This window comes from Podarcis liolepis (assembly GCF_965112155.1).
Source record: "Podarcis liolepis genome assembly, chromosome: 2".
Classification (NCBI taxonomy): domain Eukaryota; kingdom Metazoa; phylum Chordata; class Lepidosauria; order Squamata; family Lacertidae; genus Podarcis; species Podarcis liolepis.
The window spans coordinates 98,489,292-98,515,320 of record NC_139555.1 but is presented as its reverse complement, the minus strand read 5'-3'; the positions used below and the strand labels follow the sequence as shown (position 1 = coordinate 98,515,320).

The following is a 26,029-nucleotide window of genomic DNA, read 5'->3' as shown; positions in this document are numbered from 1 at the left end:
CACTCACATATTGTATCAGAAATGGGGAAAATAATCAAGTAAAGCAACAATAGGGCGGAAAATCCATGGAAAATGAGATTTTGGCTGCTTGAAATGTGACAGTAACTATGCTGGAAGCTGTTACGAGAAGAGTTGTATATATAAGCCTCCCATAAATAAACATCTGTTAAGGGAGATAACGATCCTGTTGAGAGTCTAATTGGCCTTTAACTCAATGCCATGTTAACCAGTTGAGGCGCAGGCCTAAAGTGAGTTTCAAGCTATGGCTATGAAAGCGATTCTGTTTAGAATTAGCCACTGCCCTAGCCATGAGCGTGCATGCATTTAGGTCCCCCTCTCAATGTCACAATCCCAGTGGTCCTGTCAGGATCAGGCATGCTCAGACTCATGAAGCAGAAGCAGAACTCTGGGTGGTAGTGGGGGTTTGTGATGACCAAGGATGGAGGCTCTCCCCCTTTCGCCTCTCCCATGGAGCGTAGAACTTCATTTGAGCTGGAGGCGGCAGAGGCTGTTGTTTAGTCGTGTCCGACTCTTCGTGACCCCCTGGACCAGAGCATGCCAGGCACTCCTGTCTTCCACTGCCTCCCGCAGTTTGGTCAAACTCATGCTGGTAGCTTCGAGAACACTGTCCAACCATCTCGTCCTCTGCCACCCCCTTCTCCTTGTGCCCTCCATCAATTCCCAGCATCAGGGTCTTTTCCAGGGAGTCTGCTCTTCTCATGAGGTGGCCAAAGTACTGGAGCCTCAGCTTCACGACCTGTCCTTCCAGTGAGCACTCAGAGCTGATTTCCTTAAGAATGGAGAGGTTTGATCTTCCTGCAGTCCATGGGACTCTCAAGAGTCTCCTCCAGCACCATAATTCAAAAGCATCAATTCTTCGGCGATCAGCCTTCTTTATGGTCCAGCTCTCACTGGGAAAACCATAGGGAAGGACGCAGCATTGTTGTCAAGGACCAGGTGCCACTCCCCATAGATGGGAAGAGACTCACCCACCCAGAGTGTGCATTTATAACCTCAGCAGTCTTGCAATGCAAGAGAGCCATGCAAACAAGCACACCGGACCTGGCCTTTAAAAGCTTGGTGGGAGGGGTGTGGAAATTGGTTGGGGCATCTTGGTTGCTCCTGCTCAGTTCCAAACTTCTTTGCCTGGCTCCTGAACTCCTGACACCTACTGCCAATTCGGCTGCTGAGCCTGTATCATTACTTATGTGAATGAAGATCTCTGTAAGAGCCCCTGTCGTCGTGTTTTGGGCAGGAGTCAGGACTTGCTCATGCAAGGAAGCATGCAAACAGGACTAGAGTTTAGCATTGATGAGCGCAGAATCACACATCACAGTCAAACCTTGGAAAGGAGGTGGGGAATTTGAATGTGATAATGGTGGAAAAGAGGCAGACAGTGTGCCCATGGCACATTTTCTTAGAAAATTAGGGAGGTTATGTTGGCACAAGGGTGTAGTTTAGAACTCGCATGTATGTGAGTTCATCTAGAAATTCCTATTTCTCTGCTAGATCAATATGCTTTTTTGAATCTTTCTTTTTCTCTTTCGTACCTTGTCCTTCTGGAGTTTCGCCAAAGGGATTCACTTCAACTTGAGTGGCATCAATTTTCAGGAAAAGGTTGTACAGCTTCTTAATTTGATCGGCAGCCTAAAATTGAAAAAAGTGGTGCATAATTACACAAAAGGAAACCAGCGGAGGCGGGCAGAGAATTATCCTGAATTAAGACACTAAAGATGTTTGTATTTTCTGCATCAGTGTAAAAGCAGCTACAAAAAGTTAATGACATAATAACCTTCCTTTATGAAACACTAATGCTATCTATTGCTTTTAAATCAGTGGCCGATTATTTTAGCCAGGAGGAAATGGAATGCTGATTTGAAACGTCAAACATTACAGAGGCTCACTCTTCACAGTGCACTAAATAGAACTTTGTAGTTAAAAAGAGAGAGAGAGCAGTGTCATTTATTCAAACAAACTTAATTTAAGCACAATGAACCAAGTTTGAGAGTTGATAATGAATACATTATGCTGATATTGAAGTTAAAGTGATTACCTTAATGAGACTAAATTCAGAAACTGTGAAGCAATATGCAGCTGACAAATGCAGATTAGTTGCTGAATTTGTTTGGAAAATGTATAAACCCTCCCTCCCAGCATCAAAATGCAACTCTGACTGAAGAAACAATTGTTGAAAAATTGGCTTCTTTGCTCTCTAAACTCAGCTCTTATCTGTTTTCTGGTAAGCAGCATTGACACACGGTCAGAACTAACTAAATAACTGCTGCATATTCCTTAAATGTAATTGTAAAAAAGCAAATAGGGAGGCCCACTATTTAGAAATGGCATTAACTTCATGATCTGCTGAGCCTTTTATAATTGCCCACAACCGGGAGCAATGGAACAGGGGCTGGTTTATCTAACAGTTTGTTCCTCTGTGTCATTATATTGGGGAATCAACAACTGCACATCAACAACCACAAGCCTCTAAAAGAATCAGCTAGCCTCTGGTTGCCAACTCCAAGGCTAAACAGAAGTATGGACAGACTGATGTCTGTAGCTGTCTTGGGGAAGAAAGAGCGTGTGCCCCCCCCCATATGCCACACCATCCCTCCAGTGGTCCTACCTTGAAACAAACTGCTGACCTGGTAACAACATAGAGGAAGCTGTTCATAAAATAACTGCATGGGGAATCTTAGCCCTTGGATGCTCGTCTCTAAAGCAGGGATGGGGAACTGGTAACCCTCCAGATGTTGCTGATCTCCTATCAGATTGGCATGCAGAAGGTGCCAGTTTCAATGCAGAGCCATTTCCAGGTAAAGTTGGAAAAGCTCCTGCATCAAAGCCACTGCCAGTCAGCTTAAGACTGAGCTAGATGGATCAGGGTCTGTCGCAGAGTAAGGCAGCTTTCTAGGATGAGAGACGCTGGGCAAAGTACTCTCTGGTAGGCCTCATCCTCTGTTTGTGGAGCTGCTCATTCAAAATTTACTTGATTGATTGATTGATTTCTATACCGCCCTTCATCTAAAGATCTCAGGGCGGTTCCCAAGATAAAAGCACAGAGAAATAGTTAAAACAGAAACAACAAAACAATAACCCCTGCTTCCCACAGACACATTTAAAAGGCCATAGAGTCAGCCACAGGCCTGGTTGAAGAGGAACATTTTCGCCTGGTGTCTAAAGATATATAATGAAGGTGTAAGATGAATCTCCCTGGGGAGAGCATCCCACAAACAGGGAGACGCCACAGAAAAGGCCTGTTCTCATGTTGCCACCTTCCAGACCTCACGTGGATGGAGGAGGCAATGAGAACCATTCTTTAAAGGCCTTGACTGATGTTCTCCTGCACAAAAAGTGGCTTATATAAGTGGGAACCAGTGGCCTAGGGAGTTTTGAGGAGAGCAGTAATTGCTGGAGACAGCACTAGATGGCTGAATACCGCCATGTTAATTTCCCACAGTGCCCCAGAGCAACCGTACGATGATCAGGGACATTTGGGAGGAATTAAAATGGCAGTTGGGTTTAGCCATGTGGTGCTGCTCAAAGCATGGAGCTGAGGGGAGGGCAGGCATCAGCAGTGGGTTCTCCCGGCTGCCCAAGGATTCCACATGCTGATGCCATAAGTAATTTAGTGACTACTTGTAGCTGTTCATAGTTTACTTCTCCCAAGGGCGCTTATGGTTCTCACTGACATAAGCCACTTTTGTGCACAGAACATCAGTCAAGGCCTTTAAAGAATGGATCCAATTCTAATTTGAATGAACTGCTCCACACGACCAAAACTAAACCCCAAATGTTTTGAATCTGAAGAACAAATGGCAGTTCCCTAACCATACGTTTTATCAAATGAAGTATTTACCATGTTTATAGTAAAGTTCTCCACATTAATGTTTGAAATAATTTGGATACTAATGGGAAATGTTAGTACAAACTGAAATTTAGCCCACCCTCCAAAAAAAACACCCCACAAGGCAGTCGTCAGGCAGTATTAAGATTTGTCACAACATTAAGATTAAGATTTTTGCCACAGTATGTTAAACGGAAGAATTTCACTGTCGTACTAACTAGAATTCTTCTGGCATCTACCTACTGGGGAATATAAACGATTATGATAAGACCAAATTAAATAGACCTTTGATTGTACTGATGTAGCCATTATGTTTCTATGCTCCAGTAAATCACACTGCAAAGGTTATAGCACATGGGAAGAAATGTATTAGCTGTTGTTTAGTTAAGCAGTTCATGCATTGTGCTAATAATTAAGTGCTAGAACATGCAAAGCTAGAAAGATTTAATAATAATTCTCTCTCATTAAAGATACTGCTAAATCTTCAAATGGGTGTTAATCATCTTAATGATTATGCATTTGTTAATTGCACAGTTGGGATAGAAATTAATTAGAAGTGGTGTATTAAAAATTCAAAGGTTTTACAAAAGTGGCATTTTGATGATATAGGAAATTCTGTGCAAAACCCCTCACAAAAAAACAATTTATCATCCTTCTCTTCCCAGAGCAGTAAAATAAAGATTAAGCTAGTTGCAAAACAGGCCTGGTGGCTTGCATTTTCATGCTCCCATTTTGGAACATGAATGATAAATTTTAAAAGGAGTGAAATGCATGCTGAGAATCTACCATCTACAAAATGGCAAGCTTTTGCTTTTCAATAATAACCTGAAGAAAACTGCAAGAAAAAAATTCTGTAGAAAAATTGCAGAAGAGAGCTGTGTTGGATGGTAGTGGCAAAAAGATCAACACTGCATTCCAGAGCCATTTCAATCAGCAGGCATCTTCACACTGTTTTTTCAGGATTGGCTACCCTGGAAGGGATGGCCAGGGACATTTCTCTTAAGCATCCAGTGGAAGAATGAAGTGCTACCTGTTTATATATTTGTATTGTATTTGTTATTTTATGATTTGCTGTGCTGGGCTCCTTTGGGAGGAAGGGCAGAGTAGAATTGAAATTAAAATAATTAAATAATATACAATCGTACTTCGGAAGTCGAATAGAATCCGTTGCGGAAGTCCATTCGACTTCCAAAACCAAGGTGCGGCTTACGATTGGCTGCAGGAAGCTCTTGCAGCCAATAGGAAGCTGTGTTGGATGTTCTGGTTCCAAAGAATGTTCACAAACCGGAACATTCGCTTCCGGGTTTGCGGCGTTCAGGAGCCAAAACATTTGACTCACAAGGCGTTCAGGATGCAAGGTACGACTGTAATGGACAGTTTGTATACTGTGGATGCATGTAATCTTGTACACTCTGCATACAGCCGTTGGGGTACCACTTGGCATTGTCCTCATCATAAAGTTGCACCCAGGAGCAGGGATTTGCAAATGGTGGAAATTCCTGTGTACTGGAGAATGTAAAGCATCATCCCTTCACCTACATATGGGCCACTGATGCTGTTTCTTGGTCATGGAACGTGATAGAATTCTGGGAATGATCTTCTGGAAAGACGGAAGGGGAAGCACAATTCAAGGTAATGCCTGGAGAAAGTAGGAGGTCATTTCCAGTAAGCAGTGAAAGGCTTATTGGGTTGGATTCAAACTTAGTCCAGCTCAGAGTAGATCCATTTATTTCAATGGTTCTACGCTCAGCAAGCCTACATCTAGAGCCTACCTATTTGTTATCCCAAACCAAGTAGGCATGCTCTAAGAATAGATTCTTGGGATGAAGTCAACCAAGTTACACTCAAGAGCTGACCCACTGAAATCAATTATTGTGATCAACTTAAGTCCGTGGATTTCAAAGGATCTGCTCCGAGTATGATTTAGTTGGAACCCGTATTTTGAACACCGATTGTCTGCCGTAACTCCTAAATGAGAAAGGAAACCAGAGGCAGTGGTATCCCATGAGCTCTGATGCCACCAAGGTCACTGCCACACTGGGTGCAATCCTCCCTATGTATGAAAAGTTCCTGGAACTCCAGAGAACTACTGAGTGGAAAAGGGTCCCAGACATCTGAATGCAGTCACGGTTTTGCTCCTGGTAAAATTTACCTGCTGTTGCAGAGGTCCCTTGAATCCCAGATTTTCTGCCAGCCGTTGGGCTTGAAGATCCTTCACCCCTTCAAAAATATCTATTTCCTCCTGTTGCAATAAAGTGCACAAAACAGAACTAAGATATTCAGTTTGAAAACAGACCCATAACTTCAAAAGCACCCCCAAAATGCTTAATATATATTTGCAAGTTATTAATTAAAATGTGGCAAGTTGCCAAAAGTCTGAGACTGGGGCTATAGCAGCTGCCTATAGGGTATGTTATAATTACTTTGCCAGCCAGGGAAGAGAGTCCCTCCAAAAAACTATGTAATTCTTCAGGGTGGCATGCTGACAAGACAATCTGACACCAGTTTTCACTTTTAATTACTGTACAGATGGCATCGATGAATACTTAGTCTGTTAATTTTTGTGACTGGTTTTGGCAAGGAACCAGAGCACTGGTGTCAATGCCCGGTAACGTTTCTCTGTTTGTGTACGTTTCAAGTGTGCATTATGGAACTCTACATGCATGTACCGTTAGCTCACCAAATATATAAAAGGGATCCTTGTTGCTAAGTGACTGTCTCATGATAAATACTTTTAAGACAGTAACCACTATTAGAAGGTCATAATACAATCAAGCATTCCAGTACAGTAACATGAAATAACAACTAGCTCTAATGTGAGGGGAAACCGGCATTTCATAACAGCAAGTAAACCACTTGTATTGCTAAGGAGCGAAAGAGTATTTTCTTGCTGAGGGGGCAACAGAGGCTAATTTATAGAGGAGCAGAACCAGATAGATAGCTACTGCTGGACAATACACTTCAGACTATAAGGGAACAATACTTGTTTGTTGGGATGCTCCCCTCATGAAATTGCCTCTATGATTGTGGAAGCCAGGCACCTTGACACTCCAATTTTCTTTTTCCTCAGAGGTAAGCCCCACTGTGTTCAACCTAAAGTGACCATTCTCTTTAGGGCCAGTTTGGAAAACCAGCAGAATCTGGTGGCAAATATTCTCTTAGAATGTGCCCCTTTAGGCTGCAGGTGGGGTGTGGAATATTAAGAGCTTTGTTTTGGTCCAGGAGGAGATGGCTTAACTGTATCTTGGGTTCAGATGACACGCTAAGCCGGAAGTTGGCTTAGCTGCCATGCTGAGCTAAAGCAAAAGTACTGGGAAGGAGCAGAGCGAGTGTTAAGCTCCTCTCAGGGAGCCATCAGATTTGCAGTCCTGGTAAGTTATCGTTTGACTTGCTATGACACTCCTCTGTCAGGAGAAGTGTCTGTGAACACATGCAGCTCTGCAATACTTTGTTCAGACCACTGGTCCTATCTATCGCAGAAGATACTCTGAGTAGCCGAAACTCTTCAAAGTCTCTGCAAACTGTAATCCTTTCAACTGGAGATACCAGAATTTCAGCCTAGGGCCATCTCCACGCAAAACACCCTGAGCTCTGACCCCTCCAATACAACATGTGTTTGGCACATGAGCAGCCCATTCTGCAATGCGCCAAATGCACATATCTTGTATGCATGGAGACTGCGAGCCATACAATTGCAAACTCTGAAATAGCAGGGTTTTATGTGAGCCACTGTGTGCATGGTCTCTGCAAGCAGCAGGTGAAGCTGGCCCCTGCACACACATTCACTGTACACACAGAGGACCTGATCTAATAGCGGCAAAGAGTAAATGGATCAATTCAATCTGCATTTGAGCACTGGTATTGTAATTGTCAGATGCATACACAGTTGAAAGACTGCAAAAGAAGTGATAGTTGTCAGGGATGTCGTAACTTAGCAGTAGGGAACTTCCAGACCAGGATCTTTGTTAGATGCTCCAGTCCTCCCCATTTGACCAGCGAGGTGATTTCATCCAAGGCAAGCCATGCCCACCTTCCCCACACATGACACCATCAGCTGTACACATTGGTGGGAATTGCAAAGAACCATGTTTTTGACTGCATGATTTGGGTCAGAGCTGCCCACCAGCCAAACTTGGTCCACAGGGGAATAGGAGATAATGATGCGGATCCAATCCAGTACCACAGCCATAGCTGACAACCTCCAACACAGTTTCCCATTTGTACAGTAAGCTGCCCTTTGCTGTTCCTAATGAAACCAAACCAAACCAAGTTAGACCTGTTATTGTGTGCTGTATGAACCTGGCTAAAGGAACTCAACACGCCAAGTTTGCTTTTTCATGATATTGGAAGAAATTTTCAAGCTGGGGTCATGGGAAGCTCCAATTTCCCATACAAGGTTTGCTGGTGTAAATAATAATAATAATAATAATAATAATAATAATAATAATAATAATGATGATGATGATGATGATGTAAAGATTTTTAAAAACTTAAGTCACCAAGCTTTGAAATATACCTTGAAGATGAGTTCCGGGCTTTTAGCTGCCACTTCTTCTATATCAACCCCACCTTGTGGGCTCCCAACCAGAACAGGTCCATTGCAAGCTCGATCCATTAATATTGCAAAGTAAGTTTCTCTTGAAATGTCTAGTGCTTCTGCCACCATGACCTGCAAAGTACAATTTGGCAATGTATTATTAGCACGTCTTTGCTGGCAATATCCAACGGAGACAATATTTCGTTAGCTGCGTTGGAAATTCAGGCTTCCGAGTGAGGAAGTGGCCATTATTCAGAGAGAACACATTGTACTGTAATAAATGTGCACTGGAGTTCGACTCACATTCTTGAATCCATCATTGATTTCTCTCGTCACGGAAGAAATCAATGACTTCATTAGGACACTGGTATCATACAGTTCCTTTCCATTTCATTTTCCTCAGGATTATGGAAATAACCCACAATGGAGATGAGAGAACACAAGAGGAGAAACTACCACAAACTAAGGAGGGACGTTTTGACAAGTTATTTGAAACAAATGCAGGAACAGTATACTTACCTTGGTCCTATTTGCAAGCCCTTACATCAAAGGAAGTAAAAATAAGAGAAAAATTTAAAAGGGGCAATTTTAACTTTGTCCAAAGCTGAGAATGATGGGAGAATTATCTTACATCTTCTTCTTTTAGAAACCTGAGGGTTTCCTGTGCGAGTTAGGTTAGGCTGAGAAACAGTGACGGGTCCAAGGTCTCCCAGTGAGGTATTTATGGCTGTGCAGGGATATGAATGAACCCAAATGGCAGTGTTTTGTTGATATCCCATATATTTGTTTTTGCTGTTTTCCCATTTCTGAGAATCTCTCTCTCCCCTTCCTCCCCTGACACTTAACAAGGGCTTTTTTTCCAGCCGGAACTCAGTTCCAGCACTTCTCAGGTGAGCATCATTGCCATTATAAGAGATCAAGAGATGTGTCTGCGGTGAGTTCTGGCACTGCATGTACCCCTCTTTTTATCTAGATTTTGTACCCCCTTCCTTCCTTCCTTCCTTCCTTCCTTCCTTCCTTCCTTCCTTCTTTTCAAAACCAAAAAAGCACACAACCTTTTTTAAAAAATAAAAATAAAAAAGCCTTGGCATTTGAAGAAATTAATACGAATACAGTATGCTCTAATTTGTTGCAGTAATTCAGGTACAGATTTCTGGGCAACTTTGAACAGAATTCAGATCTTTAAAAATATAATAACAACGATTGCAATAATAATAATAGTGGTTTATGCACGACATTGCATATATCCATTTGTCCCTTGCAATCCTCCTCTGCTATCTGTTAGTGGCCGCTTATGATGGCTCTGTTCTACTTCAGTATGCCTCTGAATGCATAGGAATCACAAGTGGGGAGAGTGCTGTTGCGCTCAGTTCCTTCCTTTAGACTTCGCACAAGCAACTGGTTGGCCACTGTGAGAAGAGGATGGTGGACAAGATGGGCAACTGGCCTGATCCAGAAGAGATCTTCTTAGGCTCTTATACAGGCTTGCGGTGGTCTCCTTCACCACGTTATGCTGTTTGAATACAACTGGCCTGTGGCATGCAATGTTCAGCCAGCTCATAACCATCATTTCTGTATTGGTCCCTATTGCTCTGCGGTTGCACATAGACAGGCCCTGCTCATGGGCTTCCTAGAGGTATCTGGTTGGCCAGGGTGGAAAACAGGAATCTGGACTTCAGAGGCCTTTGATCTGATCCATATCAAAGGTTCCCAAATGGCTTAGTTGTCGAACAAATTGGCTCCTCAACACCACAAACTGTAAGTTTGCGAATGTTTTTCAGAAGCCTAATGTCTGATGTGGCTTCCACAGCTTCCAACTGAGTGTAGGAAGCTCCTGCAGCCAATAGGAAGCCATGCCTTGGTTTTTGAATGGTTTCAGGAGTCGAATGGACTCCCGAAATGGATTAAGTTTGAGAACCAAGGTACCACTGTAATGCCCTATTTTATTCTCCTAATGCTTTGAGAAGAGGTGGAAACTCAGCATTCTAATCTATAAGCCAACATATCCCTTCCCCTCAGTTGCTTTTGAAAATCAAACAGGCTTCAACTCAATATATACCCTAGATTAAGGAATAAAGAGGGCATGAAAACGCATTTTTAGTGGCTGCCCCATACTGACAGCACTTCCACCTCTTAGAAATCTTAGCATCTTTCAGGAGATATATCCGTGTAGACTGGCTTTTGTGAATGCTCTTTTACCTTGCTCTATATTATTTCTGCTCCAAGCCTTCAAGAGGAGGACCACTATGAATTTAATTGAATGAATGGACTCCTGTATTTAGAACCCATTACTGAGAGGTTGTGTAATATCTTTCAAGCATCTACCATGACATTGAAGTCTTTCTTTTTTAAAAAATAATCACCCAGATCTTTAATTCAAACTTTAATAAAGTTAATTCCCTAATTGCTTGGAGAAAAGGGACAGGTAGTGAGTTGTGATAAACGGAAACTGTCTTTGCAGATAACCAGGTTCTCCAAATGCCACGAGGCCGTAAGAGAATTTTATGTAAACCTATAAAATAGCTGCCAACTTCTGAAGGAGCCGAGGGGAGTGCTGTTTATTTAAGACAGATTGATCTTGCACCAACATATTAAGCATTACTTCAGGGAAAGGAAAGTCTTTACCTTCTAAAGCTCATTTGTTGATAAGGACATCATCTGTACTCAGGACATAAACCACAATGTTCCTAGTTCCTCCCTCCCAGCAAGCCTCAGAACTGTAGTTTCATTGGGTTGCTGAGAATTCTGCATTTGTGGTTCTTGATACCACTTGCAGGATCACATCCCCAGGCTTCTGGGAGCAGGGGTGGGGTGGGTATAAAACAGAGGCAGAGGAAGTAAGCCCAATATTTCACAATCCTCGCTACAGAGTGAATTTTATAGTGTTTGACATCTGCCAAATATGTCTAACATTTTAAAATAATTACTGTGGTGGGGGGACAATGGCCCCAAACACATACACATGCACCCAATTCACGGACTACAGAAGGTTAACACAGGAGACTGTGTGCCATTTATCACAGGGCAGCCAGTGTGGCGTAATGGTTAGAGGACTGGTCTATGACCTGGGAGACCAGAGTTTGAATCTCACTGGGTGACCTTGGCCCAGTCACCATCCCTTAGGCTAATCTACCTCACGGGGTTTTCATGAGGATGAAATGGGGAGGAGGAGAACCCTGTGTACCACCTTGAGCTTCTTGGAAGATAATGGTGGCATATAAATGTAATAAACAAACAAACAACCATGACATGCTTCTGTCCTTGTAAGCTTCAAGGAAAGCTAGGAAGGTGAGATGAAAGAAGGGAAATTGTTTGTTGTGGATAAATCCACATGTATTTGCAATGACTAGGGAGTGTGCAAAACGGACTTCAAACAGGAAATTGATTGTGATCCATGTCTTTTGAAAACAGGTCAAAGTAGTTGCTCTGATTCTTTCTTTCTGTACTGAAGTGGCCATTCCAATGAAGGAAAGCAGAGATCTACTTGTACGGGAGCCAAAGAACTTGCAATTATCTGACTCGGGGCAATGAGTTTAATCTATTGCCAAGTTCCATGAGGTGTCCTCAACAGACTTGTAACCTCTGCTCCTCATATTTATGATCATTTTAGTCTGAGCAAATGGTTTTTTACAGCGACAGACCAAATCATTTTAGCAGCAATTCACTTTTAATGGTCCAACTTGTATTCATCTTTCTTCAAGTATGGTTGAGAAATTAGACACAAAATTCAGATGTGTCAGCAGGACAGAAACACCCTTCTATGCCATTCAATGGGCTGAATCTGCCCTCTTTGAAACGGTACCACTTTGATGGCTTATAGTTGTTAACGAGCACGGCTTTGGAGCAAATCTACATGCTTGATGTTGGTGATCATCCCGCAAGCTGTGGAATGGGAAGGGGGAAAGAAGTGTCTCATGACAGAAATAATCCTGATAGCCTGTATTGAGGGCAGAAATGTTGAGAAGGCCTTAGTCAAGCTCAGACAATACACCAGTGTGAATAAGAATATGTTCTAACTTTTCTAAGTTGCAGTGTGTTCACTGGCCTTCTGAGGTTGTCATTAAAACAAATCTTCTTGGGACACTTTAACAACCTTTTCGATAGCCATCTTACGATGGCTCATAGTCATCTTGTGATCCACGAATAAATACCATTATCTTTCCCCCTCGCCATTCCCCTCCAGCTGATTTGGTCTCATCTCATTGCAAAAATACTCAGCGTTGGTTCCCAAATTACTTGACATTACCTCCTACCTTAATGCCATCTGCAAATTCCATCAACATGCTTCTCCGTCCCTTTCTCTCACCCACACTAGTCATTAATAAAAACTGCCCACGCAGTTAGGTCACTTAAACATTTTTTTCAGCTGCACAGGAGCTCTTGAAAGATAAGCAGCTTCCACGCGGTTGGGAGAACATCAAAAGGGCACTTCAGTGCACATTCATTTGAATAATCTGTTCTAAACATACAAGGCTTTCATTTCATATCGATTTCAGAAGAAAAGCAGAAAGCCTGCTTTTCAAGCCTAACCATCTAATAATGGACGTGCAATATTTCAATTGCAAGTGAAAGAGAAACATTTCCCTGTCGGTGTACCAAAGGCAGTTTTTAAGCAGTAACTGGAGAGATATGGGCACTTTTTAGAGCACATGCATTTAGGAAAGATGGGTGTCATTTTCATGCCCCTAAAACATCCTGGCAACGATCCTGCGCACAATTATTACAGATCCAGTGAAATCAATGTGACTTCTGCACATAAAAGGGAGCAGTTAACTGCAGGCTGGGATAAACGTTTTAAGTCAAGAATGCTTTATTATTATCTGCTTATCACATTTAGCATTCACTGGGCATAATCTAGTTCCTGGTTTTTCTGCTAGATCATTGCTTAATAACTTCTATTTGCCAAGCCTCCCATCACACTCTCAAGCCCTCTTCCTGATAATCCCACCATATCAAGTCCGTATCAGCCCTGCATCCATCAGACAGCTAGCTTTCCTGTGAAAAGGATGGGCAACTGTTTCATATTCCCAGAATCTCCAGCTAGGGCTGGGAAAGGCCTATCTGAGACCCCGGAGGACCAATGCTAGTCAGTGTCAACAGTACTGAGGCAGATGGACCAATTGCCTCACTCAGCACAAGACATATTGCAGTGCGTCCACTAGCTTCAAGCTACACCTGACAACATTTATTATGATTTGCAGGTGGGGGACTCTTTTACCTTCTGAACTTTGACACCACCCTTCGGAGTTTGCTTCGTGGTGAGATTGTATCCAATCATCTGTTCAGCAAGCTCCCCTACCACTTTAGGGCTAGAAAAGGGAGAGAGAAAGGCAAAAATCTACATTAAGATGGATGGCTTAAAAAAAAACCAAATAATATCGCTGTAATTTCCCAACTTACTCCTTGGTTAGATGCACGCCTCCTTTCAGCCCACTGCTGAAAACACCTTTTCCTCTTCCTCCGGCCAAGATTTGAGCCTTCAACACAATTTCTGTAGCATCTGTGAAACAAAACGCAAGGCATGTTGTTGTGCGATTCAAACCATGTTGTTGTGCGACCTGCCACCATTGGGACAGCCCCGAAGAGAAACGTCCCCTCTGGGTTACTACTGGTCACTCCGTCAGACTGCAATGAGGGTGAGGACACGTCTTCTGGGAAACTGTTTGTGGACGGGCACACACCTAGATGAGAAATGGGAGCAGACTGGGAGAGGGGGTGGAGATATGAGTTAACCTGGCTTCTAAGTACAATGCTTGGAAGCTGTGTCAGTAGTGAGAGAATGAATATATATTCATTCAATGTACAAATGTATATTCAGTGTGGTGGGTGGGTGTTAGGTGACTTTGCTATTTTATGTTTCTTTGATTGGTCTGTTGTATTTTTACTGTATTTCTCTTTTGGACTGTTCGCTGCTTTGGGGCCATTTTGGTCAAAAAGTGACATATTAATTGTAACGTAATACAATGTACTCTTCTACCCAGCTATTTGTTTCCCTTGCTCTTTACATTTTGCTGCTGTGCTCTGTCCTTGTTCTACTAACCGATTGTGATTTTATAGACAGGCTATTTAATGGTTTGAGGGATTTTAATATGAATGCATTTTGTGAACGAATTTATTGTCTGAGTCTGTTGTGCACCACTCCGAAAGGCAAGTGGTCAACGATTTTTAATAAATAAATAAAATTTAAAATTTTGTTTTTGCCTTTCCCCTAGACTGTCCTCCATCCAAAGTATAGCAGGGTAGCACACACAACCAATAAAATAACATAAAATAACATAAAATAAGAGCATCAGTTCAATAATTCAATAATTAAAACAGTACAGTGGTTCTAAACAAGCTCATCTGAGTTACAGCCCTCACTCAAATTCTGTCTGAAGAAAAGTGTTTTCAGTTGACTTTTAAATACCCTCAGTGAGGAGAACGTTGTATTTCCAAAGGGATGGAGTTTCAAAATCAGGAAACTGTCGTGGAAAAGGCCCTCCCCCTCCTCCGGTGATATGGGGCCTTGCCCATCAATGGACCACGGGGAGAGCATCCCTGACAGAACACAAAGTCCTAGGGCAGATATGAGAGAAGGAGGTTCTTTTTATAGTGGGGGGCCTGCTTTGCGTAGTATGGGTTCGTACACTAACATTTGTATTGGGCCTAGTAGTGAATGGGCAGCAGGTGCAGTATGCAGTACAAAATAGGTGAATATGGGTTCACCAGGTAGCCCCAAGCAAGCACATGACAGAAGTCCAATCCTGAAGTCGCATGAGCATGGATCATTGTGGCCAAGCAACCCTAACTCAGAAGGGGCAACCAGTCTACGTTGGAAATATGCACACACGGCCTCTGAGGCCACCTGGACCACAAGCAACAAAGCTGGATCATGGACTGCCTCCAAACTGTGCGACTCCATCCAAACGGAGATTCCCACTAACACCCTCCACCCCACCCCACCCCAGCTGCTGCTATAAAAGAAGTGGGAGATCTAAGATTCGGCACTCCGGCATCATATCTGGCTTGTTACTGAGAATCCTAGGAGATCTATGCATACAGAGCTTGCAACGGGATTGATGAGTTAAATTGTGTGTGTGTGTTTTCCTATTATAAATGCATAAAATTTAAGCCAGGAAAAGAAATTACATTCTCCCCTCCACACAGCTTGTCGGAGGTGTGCACTAGAAAAGATCTGCTTCCCAAGCACTTATTTTTTGACACGTATCACTTTGAACCTTAAATCCTTCCCCTTGAAGATCTGCCGTGCATTCCAAAACCCCCACCCCCCGCTTTCCCCCATCCCCAGCTTTTCTATAATTCATGCCGCCAAAAGGCACATAACAAGGAAATTTAAATGCAACCAAAAAAATCAAATAAAAAAACGAATCCAGTTTTATATCTGTGTTGTCTAAGCATACAAATTATTAAGATGAATTTTTTAAAAATAAGCCACTTTCCAACTGACGATAGCAAAAGCCAGGAATTGCTCCGTCCGCTGTGATAAAACATCTATTTTGGCATTGTTAATAGACGCTACGAGCATTTAATTAGATTACTTTGAGTCGCTAACCATCCCGACAATGAAAGCCTTGTATGCACCATGGTAAGTGCTGTCAATTATGACTGCGATCATTACCCTTTGTGCCACAGGCTCTTCAGGCCAAGTCAGTTGCATTCATAGCCTGCATACTGATTACTTTTTACTTGGCAACAACAAATAAGGAGAGAAGACAGACTGAGAGTGAGGGGTAAGGGAGGGATGAAAGAGGTGGTTAAAAAAAAAAAAAACTTCAGTGAACCTGCCAAAAGAGCATCAAGGCCGTGAAAGAACTTTCACGGCAACAAGTATGAAAGCCATAAATAAGTGCATAAGGAAAGTAAGCATAACTATGGAAAGGTTAGGCCTCAAGTACTAATCAATATAGCGACTTAGCGGAACACTTTACAAACAGGTTCCTGACACCCTAGGGGAAAGTGACATGGAGTAATTTAATTCCACAGTTATTTGCCCAAGCTCTGGAAAATGAAGTAAACCAGCCAAATCTTATTTTACAGTAACTAGGCCTGATGGTTTAGTATTTACCAAGCTGATTCGCTCCTCCAGTGTCGCCGTTTCCATTTTATTTAAAGATCTGACTCTCACAAAGCGCACCACAACCAATTCCTATTTGCCGCCGTGCTTTCCGTGTTGTCTCCTGCCTGAATTCCCAGATTGCGTTAGGAAAGAGTACCTCGCACAGGAAATTTAATTGTATCCGAAAATATATACATGGTTCGACTGTCCTCGCAGGATGATGCACAAAAGAAAGGCGCAGCTTCTAACAGGCTTTGTATGGAAATGAAATAAGCCCATATTCAGGAAACGACATTAAAATGGATCTCTTCAGTTAACGTCTATCATTCAGCTCCAATAAATCTACAAATAATTCCAAGAGAGAGAAATCTTTTTCTAATTACATACTAGATGTCTCTCTCTTTTCCTGCATGTATATGTATGTCTCTGTGTGAGAAAGTGGGGAAAATCCCTATACTGTACAGTGGTACCTCGGGTTACATATGCTTCAGGTTACATACGCTTCAGACTCCGCTAACCCAGAAATAGTACCTCGGGTCAAGAACTTTGCTTCAGGATGAGAACAGAAATCGTGCTCTGGCGGCACGGCGGCAGTGGGAGGCCCCATTAGCTAAAGTGGTCTTCAGGTTAAGAACAGTTTCAGGTTAAGAACGGACCTCCGGAACGAATTAAGTACTTAACCCGAGGTACCACTGTATTGCTATTTAAAATAAATAAATAAATAAATCAGGTGCCGGAACTCACAATTGAATGCCTCCCTTGTTTTCTTATACAGTGGTACCTCTAGTTACGAACTTAAGTTGTTCCGGAGATACGTTCTTAACCTGAAACTGTTCTTAACTAGAGGCATGCTTTTGCTAATGGGGCCTCTTGCTGCCACTGCGCCACCGCCACATGATTTTCGTTCTCATCCTGGAGCAAAGTTCTCAACTCGAGGTAACTCTTCCAGATTAGCGGAGTTTGTAACCTGAAGCGTTTGTAACCTGAGGCATTTGTAACTCGAGGTACCACTGTAATGGCAATGGTGCCAACCCAAGAAGTCCCGGAACTGAATTCCGGTGAGCTCCAGCTGAAAAGAAAGCCCTGATTTTTTGTAATTTTAGAAAGTGGCTGGCACAACTAGTGTCATATTGATATTTACAACCAGGGGATGTGCTACAGTGCAATATAATGTAGCATTCTCAACACTCCTTCACTTTGCAATTAAGGCCTCTCAATCAATTGCTAGTCCCGTCTTCTGGCCGATAAGACATACTGTGAAACACATTAGTGTGTTTGTAGAGCTCCAAAGCAAAAAACAACAACAACAAATTAGTAAAATAAGTCAAATGCTTGTTAGAAGTGCATTGCTTTTGTAACCAATTCAGTCATTAAGTATTGAACCAGCAAATCTTAAAAATGCATTATTAGCCATGGAAAAACTTTCCTGAGAATTTATATTATATTATTACAACAGGATGATTGGCTAACCTCATATATATGTGAATCTCCGCTGAATTGAAGGGAGAAGACATAGAAATTTGTAGCCCTGCCTTAAGATGAGGTTGGCTGAATGGAATTCAGCAGATTCTACAGCTTATGGTAAAAAAAAAGCCCTCTCTAGAGTGTCTGGACCACCAGCAAATAAGAACAGTGCCTGTACATTTGCCTGTCTTTTACATTCTGCAATTGCGAGAAACTTTTTTTTAAAATGAAAGCTGGGAATCTAGATGTTATCAATCACCAGGCATGGGCAGCTAGGTATGTCGTCTTATCCTCTCTGTGGATGTCCATGGGTCATACTCTACATATGGTCTCTGCCCCAAGGTGTGAGAGTGACCATCTAAAAAAGATGCAGGGTGGTAGAATAACATTATTGTCATGGTCAGACCAGTGAGGTCTTTTGGTAAAGATCCCCCACCTTTCAGAGGGTAAAAGGTAAAGGGACCCCTGACCATTAGGTCCAGTCATGACCGACTCTGAGGTTGCGGCGCTCATCTCGCTTTATTCGCCAAGGGAGCCAGCGTACAGCCTCCGGGTCATGTGGCCAGCATAACTAAGCTACTTCTGGCGAACCAGAGCAGTGCACGGAAATGCCGTTTACCTTCCCGCCGGAGTGGTACCTATTTATCTACTTGCACTTTGATGTGCTTTCAAACTGCTAGGTTGGCAGGAGCAGGGACTGAGCAACGGGAGCTCACCCCGTCGCGGGGATTCGAACAGCCGACCTTCTGATCGGCAAGTCCTAGGCTCTGTGGTTTAACCCACAGTGCCACCCTCCACCCTTTCAGAGGGATGAAAGCCAAATTAATATGGTTCACCCCCAGGGTCTTCTGAAATTCAATGGATTTGGGAGGAAGGCCAGGATATAAATTTTATAAAGAAATGAAAAGAATGCTGGCCAATTATGCCATGTAAAAAAATCTTACAGGGTTGGAAAAATCCTACAGGTTGAAAAGGAACCTTAATATTCATGTGTAGGGAGAAAGATCTTTGGCTGCTGTGAGCAGAAAAATGCTCTTTCAGGTATGGTTCTGGGAAGCAGGGAGATTGCTTAACAGCAGCTACTGTCTAAACAGCTGCACAGCTAGCTGTCGGTCCTCAGCAAGGGCCGGACTCTAGGTAGTCCAGTTGTGGGAATCAAAGTGGGCTGCAAACATTGCATGGTCCACAGCAGGCAGGTGGTGATTCCTCAAGCAGCAAACAAAGATGAGAAGCAATTGCACAGTGAGAACAGGACGGGGACTGGGAGCAGGGGCTTAGGAAAAAGGGCCCTTGCAGAGTTTGGTAGGTAAGAAACGGCCCTTTGGGGTCAGCTGGCTGAACAACACTCTTCTTATTCTCTGGCAATCACTTGTATCCGAGTAAGATTGTCTTCCATAAACACGGTTTTAACAATGAGTCTGTAGGTGACTGTGGAGGCCAATTCTGGATCCACACGTCCTTCCACAGTGGGGACACTGGTTTCTGGGCAGGAGTTGATCACGGTGTAGATTTGCCAAGCGTGCCTTCCTCTTAGCACATTTCTCCCTTACATTCTGAGTTTGAGTGTCTTCAAACTCTATGACACCTTTGGTAAAGTCTGTTCTCCAACTGGAGCGCTCACAGGCCAGTATTTCCCAGTTGTCAGTGTTTATACTACATTTTTTTAGATTTGCCTTGAGACAGTCTTTAAACTTCTTTTGTTGACCACCAGCATTATGCTTTCCATTTTGGAATAGAGTACAGTGGGACCTCGGATTAAGTACTTAATTTGTTCCGGAGGTCCGTTCTTAACCTGAAACTGTTCTTAACCTGAAGCACCACTTTAGCTAATGGGGCCTCCTGCTGCCACCGCGCCGCCGGAACACGATTTCTGTTCTCATTCTGAAGCAAAGTTCTTAACCCAAGGTACTATTTCTGGGTTAGCGGAGTCTGTAACCTGAAGCGTATGTAACCTGAAGTGTATGTAACCCGAGGTACTAATGTAGTTGCTTTGGAAGAAGATCATCAGGCATCCGCACAACATGACCAGTCCAACGAAATTGATATTGAAGAATCATTGCTTCAACACTGGTGATCTTTGCTTTTTCCAGTACACTGGTATTAGTTCGCCTGTCTTACCAAGCGATGTGTAAAAATTTTTGGAGACACCATTGATGGAATCTTTTGAGGAGTTGGAGATGGCATTCACAGGTGGTCCATGTTTCACAAGCATATGGTAAGGTTGGTAGTACAATAGCTTTGTAAACAGTGGCGTAGCGTGGGGGTGCAGGGGGGGCTGGCCACACCGGGCGCAACATCTGGGGGGGCGCTCGCACTCGCAGCTCTCTGCCCCTACCTGGCTCACTCACTCTCTCTCACTGCAGTGCTGGCTGTGCCGCCCACTGTGGAGGGGGTGGGTGCCAGGCGTGCGGTGCGGAGAGAGAGCGAGGGACTATCTGGGGGAGGGACAGTGCAGCGGCCGCCCAGTGCAGCGCTGAGCGCGGGAGAGAACCACACCAGACCAGACCAGGCAGCAGCAAGAAGAAGCTGGCAGCGGCGGCAGGTTAGGGGTTAGGGGGCGCAAATTACTTGCCTTGCCCCGGGTGCTGACAACCCATGCTACGCCACTGTTTGTAAACAAGCATTTTGGTTTCCCTGAGAATGAACAACACTAAGGCAGGCTGGCACTGCAGCCAAGGAACTGTTCCCCAAACAGAGAATTGAGTCTGCCAGGTTTGCAGTGAAAGCAGAGCACTTGTGGCACAGGGACACAATGCACAATGTTTGTTATGCCTCCTTTGAAAGTACGTTTGCCTGTATTCTAATTCAGCCTTGACAACAAGAGATCTGCTCTGCACCTCATTCTTACAGAAGGCCAGGCTCCTTCCTGTCTCTGCACAAAGGGCTGGTTTGTATTTGTCTGTCTACCCTGTGCTACACCCTCACTCAGCCCACGAGCTAAAGGTTTGAGAGAAATGTAGCCTTGGAAGCCATCGTTCTAAACCTGCTTGCTTCCTAGCTGTAGTTCATTTCAGTGGCAACTAGATGAAAGGAGTGCTTGTTTGGAGGATTGTGTCCAATTCAAAAGACTTGTTCTCAGTCTGGGCCGACCCGTCGCAGCAAATGAATTAAATCTATACAGAGCAATTCTTTCAAGGGACAAAACCTTTGGTATTAGATTTTACAATACATCTCCTTGCGTTTTAGTGTTGTGAATACAAATTGAAGTGCTGCACCTTGAAATTGCAACAGGACTCCATACTATAATGAAAGCTTATTGTGAATCAATAAAAATTGGACCTACTTTAGCAACTATGATTGCTCTGGTCCACTGGAAACGCCTGGAGCAGAAACGAGCAGCTTGTTTTCAGCCCACTGCTGTGTCTATTTAACTGCTGGATTCCTGATCACGAAACAATATGCTTGGGTGAGAACAGTGACTGAGGTTTTGATGTGGGATTGCTAATTTTACCTACCTACACATTGTTCTAATATTCCATTCACACTGATGGGAGTTTACAGTCTGCTGCAAGAATAGTAACAAAAATATTTTGCTCTCTACACATAAATAACATCCCATGATATGAGTGTGTTATTGGGCTATTATGGGGGGGGGGGAGCCACTTGTACTAAAATAATCAAACAACTATTAAAACTTTTAAATAAGCTCTCATGAATGCTTGATCCAGTTATTTATTTAGGGATTTATATTCCCCCTTTTGTACAGACCATACGGTAGCTAACAAAAAGAATAGGGTTTTAACAAAAAGAATAGGGTGGTACAGTGGTTTAAAGAATTAGACTAGGGCACGGGAGAACCAGGTTCAAATCTCCACTCAGCCATGAAGCTCACTGGGTAACCGTAGGCCAATCACAGTTTCTCTGCCTAACCTACATCACAGGATTGTTGGGAGGAAAAAACGAGGAGAGGGTAGGAGGAACCAAGTACATTCGTACCTTGGAAGTCAAACAGAATCCATTCTGGAAGTCCGTTCGACTTCCAAAACGTCTGGAAACCAAAGCGTGGCTTCTGATTGGCTGCAGGAAGCTCCTGTAGCCAATCAGAAGCCACAGAAGACATTTGGCTTCCAAAAAAAACCGTTCAAAAACTGGAACACTCACTTTCGGTTTTTGATCGTTCAGGAGCCGAAATGTTCAGCAACTAAGCCGTTCAAGATCCAAGGTACAACTGTACGTCACTTTTGAGCTCCTTGGGAGAAAAGTAGGATACAAATGTATTTTTTAAAAAACAATGGCCCCTTTATACTCCTGGGCCTTTTATTTATATGGGCTATATTCCTATCACAGAAACCTAGCAGGTGAATTTCCCCCCCCTGGCATAGAGATCCAAGTAGCAGAAGAAAAGCCTCTTCTGCTGTTATAGGCAGGGGACTGGGGCCAGAATAAAGGAAGACAACCTAACCTGGGAGCTGATGACCCTTGAAGACACAGAGAGACTGCAGCACCAATAATATTTCGAGAGGAAGTGGCAATTCTTTTCCCCTCCCCTGCTCCCCTTCCAAGGAAGAAGATCCAGAATGGTGGCCAAGACACCTGCATGCAAAAGCAGCCTCTGCTTTTATAAAGATAGCACTCCCACAAATAACAAGTGAATAAATGAAACTGAGGTGTGAAATTGAAGTTTCTCTACAAGACAGAGATCAGCCTCCCACTCACAAGCAGAATTCGGCAGTGTCATATTTATGTTAAATGCCTACGTAGCAACTTGCACGGTTTTTTATTTTTAAATTGATGCCACCCACATTCTAAGCAATCCCACTTACGTTTCATCCCCCACAGATGCAGCCAGGCCTTTCCACACAGGTTTCCAGATCCTGCCCCATACATCCCCTCCCTCGTTTCAGAACTGAAGACAGATTAATCATCTTTTTTTATATATATAACTCCAACCTCTTCAAAATGTTGTGTATTTATTACAAGATTGTAGGCCTCATTAAAATCCATAATGATAAATTACCCAGTCTCTTGATCCCATCAGCCAATGTTATTAATTGTTTTCATATCTGTTATTACACACTTCACTAATATTAAAAACTGAGGAGGGGAAAGCTAGATAAACTCAACTGTGGTGTACCTTGACTGCCGCAAAGTACCTCTTCTATGTGGCAAAAAGCTACGTGTACATGGCAACCTTCTGAGGTCATGGATTCTAGCACAGGAATCTGCTTAATTAGTTGTCTGGTATATGAAAGCCTTCTGCAAGCTGGTGCCCTGATCTATAATTTCCAACAGCTCCAGTCAGCCTGGCCCCAGTAGGATATGTTGTCACAACCTTGTATTAGTAATAGCTGTGGGTGAAACCAAAGAGGATATGTACAAAAGGATATGTACAGGGAACCAGGCAGTGGGTCTCCTCGGTAGTGGCACCCACCCTGTGAAACGCCCTCCCATCAGATGTCAAGGATCTGAGTAACTATATAACCTTTAGAAGACGTCTGAAGGCAGCCCTGTATAGGGAAGCTTTTTAATGTGTAATATTTTATTATGTTTTAATATATGTTGGAAGCTGCCCAGAGTGATTGGGGCAACCGAGCCAGATGGTCGGGGTACAAATAATGTAGTAGTAGTAGTAGTAGTAGTAGTAGTAGTAGTAGTACTCTAACAGTGCTAATGCTTTCCTGAATTAGTTCAGCTATCACAGATGTGGTATCAATTGATGTAAGGAACACAGTAATAAGGCAAACCTTACCAGAAAGCTCACACTGCCATCTTGAATCTTGCAGAGAGGGACTCAGCAGCTATGCTGGTGAATACTGAAGATACCCATATTTCATTTTGGGGCAAGGTACTGGAGAGTGTGGTGGCATCTCAGCTCTAGGGGTTTCTGGAGGAGACTGATTATCTAGATCCATTTCAATCTGGTTTCATGCCAGGTTATGGGGCAGAGATGGCTTGGGTTGCCTTGGTGGATGCCTTGGGTTGCCAATGAACTGGGCAGCAGGAGTGTGTCCCTGTTCATTCAGCTGGACTTCTCAGAGGCTTTCGATACCATCAGCCACGGTATCCTTCGGGCCAACTTGCTGGGATAGGACTTGAAGGCATTGTTTTAAAGTGGTTCTGTTCCTTCCTGGAGCAGTTAACCCAGAAGGTGGTCCTGTTTGATGTCTTGGCCATTGGCCTGTGGGGTCCCTCAAGGTTTCCCTATGCTATTTAACATTTACATGCAACTGCTTGGAGAGGCCGTCCAGAGCGTTGGGGCTTGGTGCCACCAGCATGCTGATGACATCCAGCTCTATTTCTCCTTTCCACCTAAATCCAAGGACGCTGTTTTGGTTCTAAACCAGTGTCCGTTCTCAGTAACGGACTGGAAGAGGGTAAATAAACTGAAACTTAACCCTGACAAGTCAGATGTGCTTTCGGTCAGTCAGAAGGCAAAACGGGGAATCAAGATTCAGCCTGCAATGGATGGGATAACACTAACCCTGAAGACACAACAGTTTGCATGTACTCCTGGACTCAGACCTGAACATGGTGATGGCCATGGTTTCTGTGGTGGCCAAGAGGACATTTGCACAGTTAAAGCTTTGCACCCGCTCCTTGAGATGTCTGATTTAGCAACAGTGACACATGCCTTAGTTACATCCTGTTTGGAATACTGTAATGTGTTCTACATGGGGCTACCTTTGGAAAGTGCTCAAAAACTCAGGGCTGTCTTAAGCATATGTGGTGCTGGGGTGCAAAGATCCGCACAGCGCCCCCCCCCCCGGTTGCCCAGTCCCAGGCACACAGGGGGGGGGGCAGAGCCGGCTGGCCGCCTCAGTGTGACGCTAGCTCAGTTGCCCCCAAACTCGCAGCGCAGAGCAGAAGAGCCCGTCGCGGCACTTGCACCGGCGGTGGGCTGTTCCCCAGACTCAACTCTCAGGCCCCGGACTCGTGCCCCGCACCCCTAGCGCCTATGGGTAAGACGGTCCTGCAGAAACTTTAGCTGGCTCAAAGAGCAGTAGCCTGATTGTCGACTGGAGCTGGTTATCAGGAGAATAGGTAAAGGTAAAGGGACCCCTGACCATTAGGTCCAGTCGTGGCCGACTCTGGGGTTACGGTGCTCATCTCGCTTTATTGGCCGAGGGAGCTGGTGTACAGCCTCCGGGTCATGTGGCCAGCATTACTAAGCCGCTTCTGGAGAACCAGAGCAGCGCACGGAAACGCCGTTTACCTTCCCGCCAGAGCGGTACCTATTTATCTACTTGCACTTTGACATGCTTTCGAACTGCTAGGATCGGCAGGAGCAGGGACTGAGCAACGGGAGCTCACCCCGTTGCGGGGATTCGAACCGCCATCCTTCTGATCAGCAAGTCCTAGGCTCTGTGGTTTAACCCACAGCGCCACCCGCGTCCCATTAGGAGAATACAACTCCCTTATTAGAACAGCTCTACAGGCTGCTAATCTGTTTCCAGGCACAAGTCAAAGTGCTAGTTGTGGCCTATAATGTCCTACACACCTTTGGTCCTAGGTATATGAGATTGCTACCTGAAAAACCTGCCCAGGTATTAAGATATTTGCGGGAGGCCCCTCTCTCTGTCTTGGGTTCTCTCACAGGCACACTTGGTGGGCATGCAGGAGGGAGCCTTCTCGGTGGCTGCTCTATCCTTGTCGCATTGAAACTCACCTGCACATAAAGCATTTAGGTTCCGGCAAGAGATGTGATAAACAGGTAGAGGTGCTATGATCAGCTACCATTGGAGGCTATGATGGACCCAACTCAGTACAGCAATCGTGCTTGGGAAAACAGGTAAGCCCTATTTCTACCCACAACAGCTACATGAGCAGACAAAGGGAAGTCACACAGGAGGTATTCCCCGCCTTCCTTCCTTCGTTCTTTAAAATTATTATTATCATTAATGCAGATAAACGTTAGCAGCGAAAGACTGCTCAGCTGTGTCTTCAGATTCATAATAGCATTTATTATAATGCAGCTTGGAGGATAACTTTTTTATGCATCATGAAGTAGGCAGTGTTGAAATCAAGTAGTCATTAAGAACGAAATACACAGCTCTTGCCCCTAGCAGCAACAATATGCACACCTGTGCTCCTGGACTGATTTCTTTCTCTCCCCCCCCCCTTGTCTTTTGTAATGATGGCAGAACAGAGCTGGGAGGTGGGAGGGGGAGAGACAACCTTTGCTTTTTAG

General features: G+C 43.9%; 1 protein-coding gene across 2 annotated transcripts in view; it reads right to left on the bottom strand.

The window, feature by feature from the left end:
- The window catches only part of SUCLG2 (succinate-CoA ligase GDP-forming subunit beta), a 217,979-nt gene that overhangs the window by 86,338 nt on the left and 105,612 nt on the right, over positions 1-26,029 (bottom strand). For both annotated transcript variants that reach the window (XR_014523085.1, XM_083492940.1), the window contains exons 3-7: positions 13,782-13,881; positions 13,600-13,690; positions 8,361-8,513; positions 5,997-6,086; positions 1,551-1,647 (exon numbers count right to left, since the gene is read on the bottom strand). Coding sequence is in view for 1 of the 2 variants with exons in the window: in XM_083492940.1 (XP_083349066.1) it covers positions 1,551-1,647; positions 5,997-6,086; positions 8,361-8,513; positions 13,600-13,690; positions 13,782-13,881 (531 nt within the window). In the remaining variant the exon portion in view is untranslated. The remainder of the gene's footprint in view (positions 1-1,550; positions 1,648-5,996; positions 6,087-8,360; positions 8,514-13,599; positions 13,691-13,781; positions 13,882-26,029) is intronic.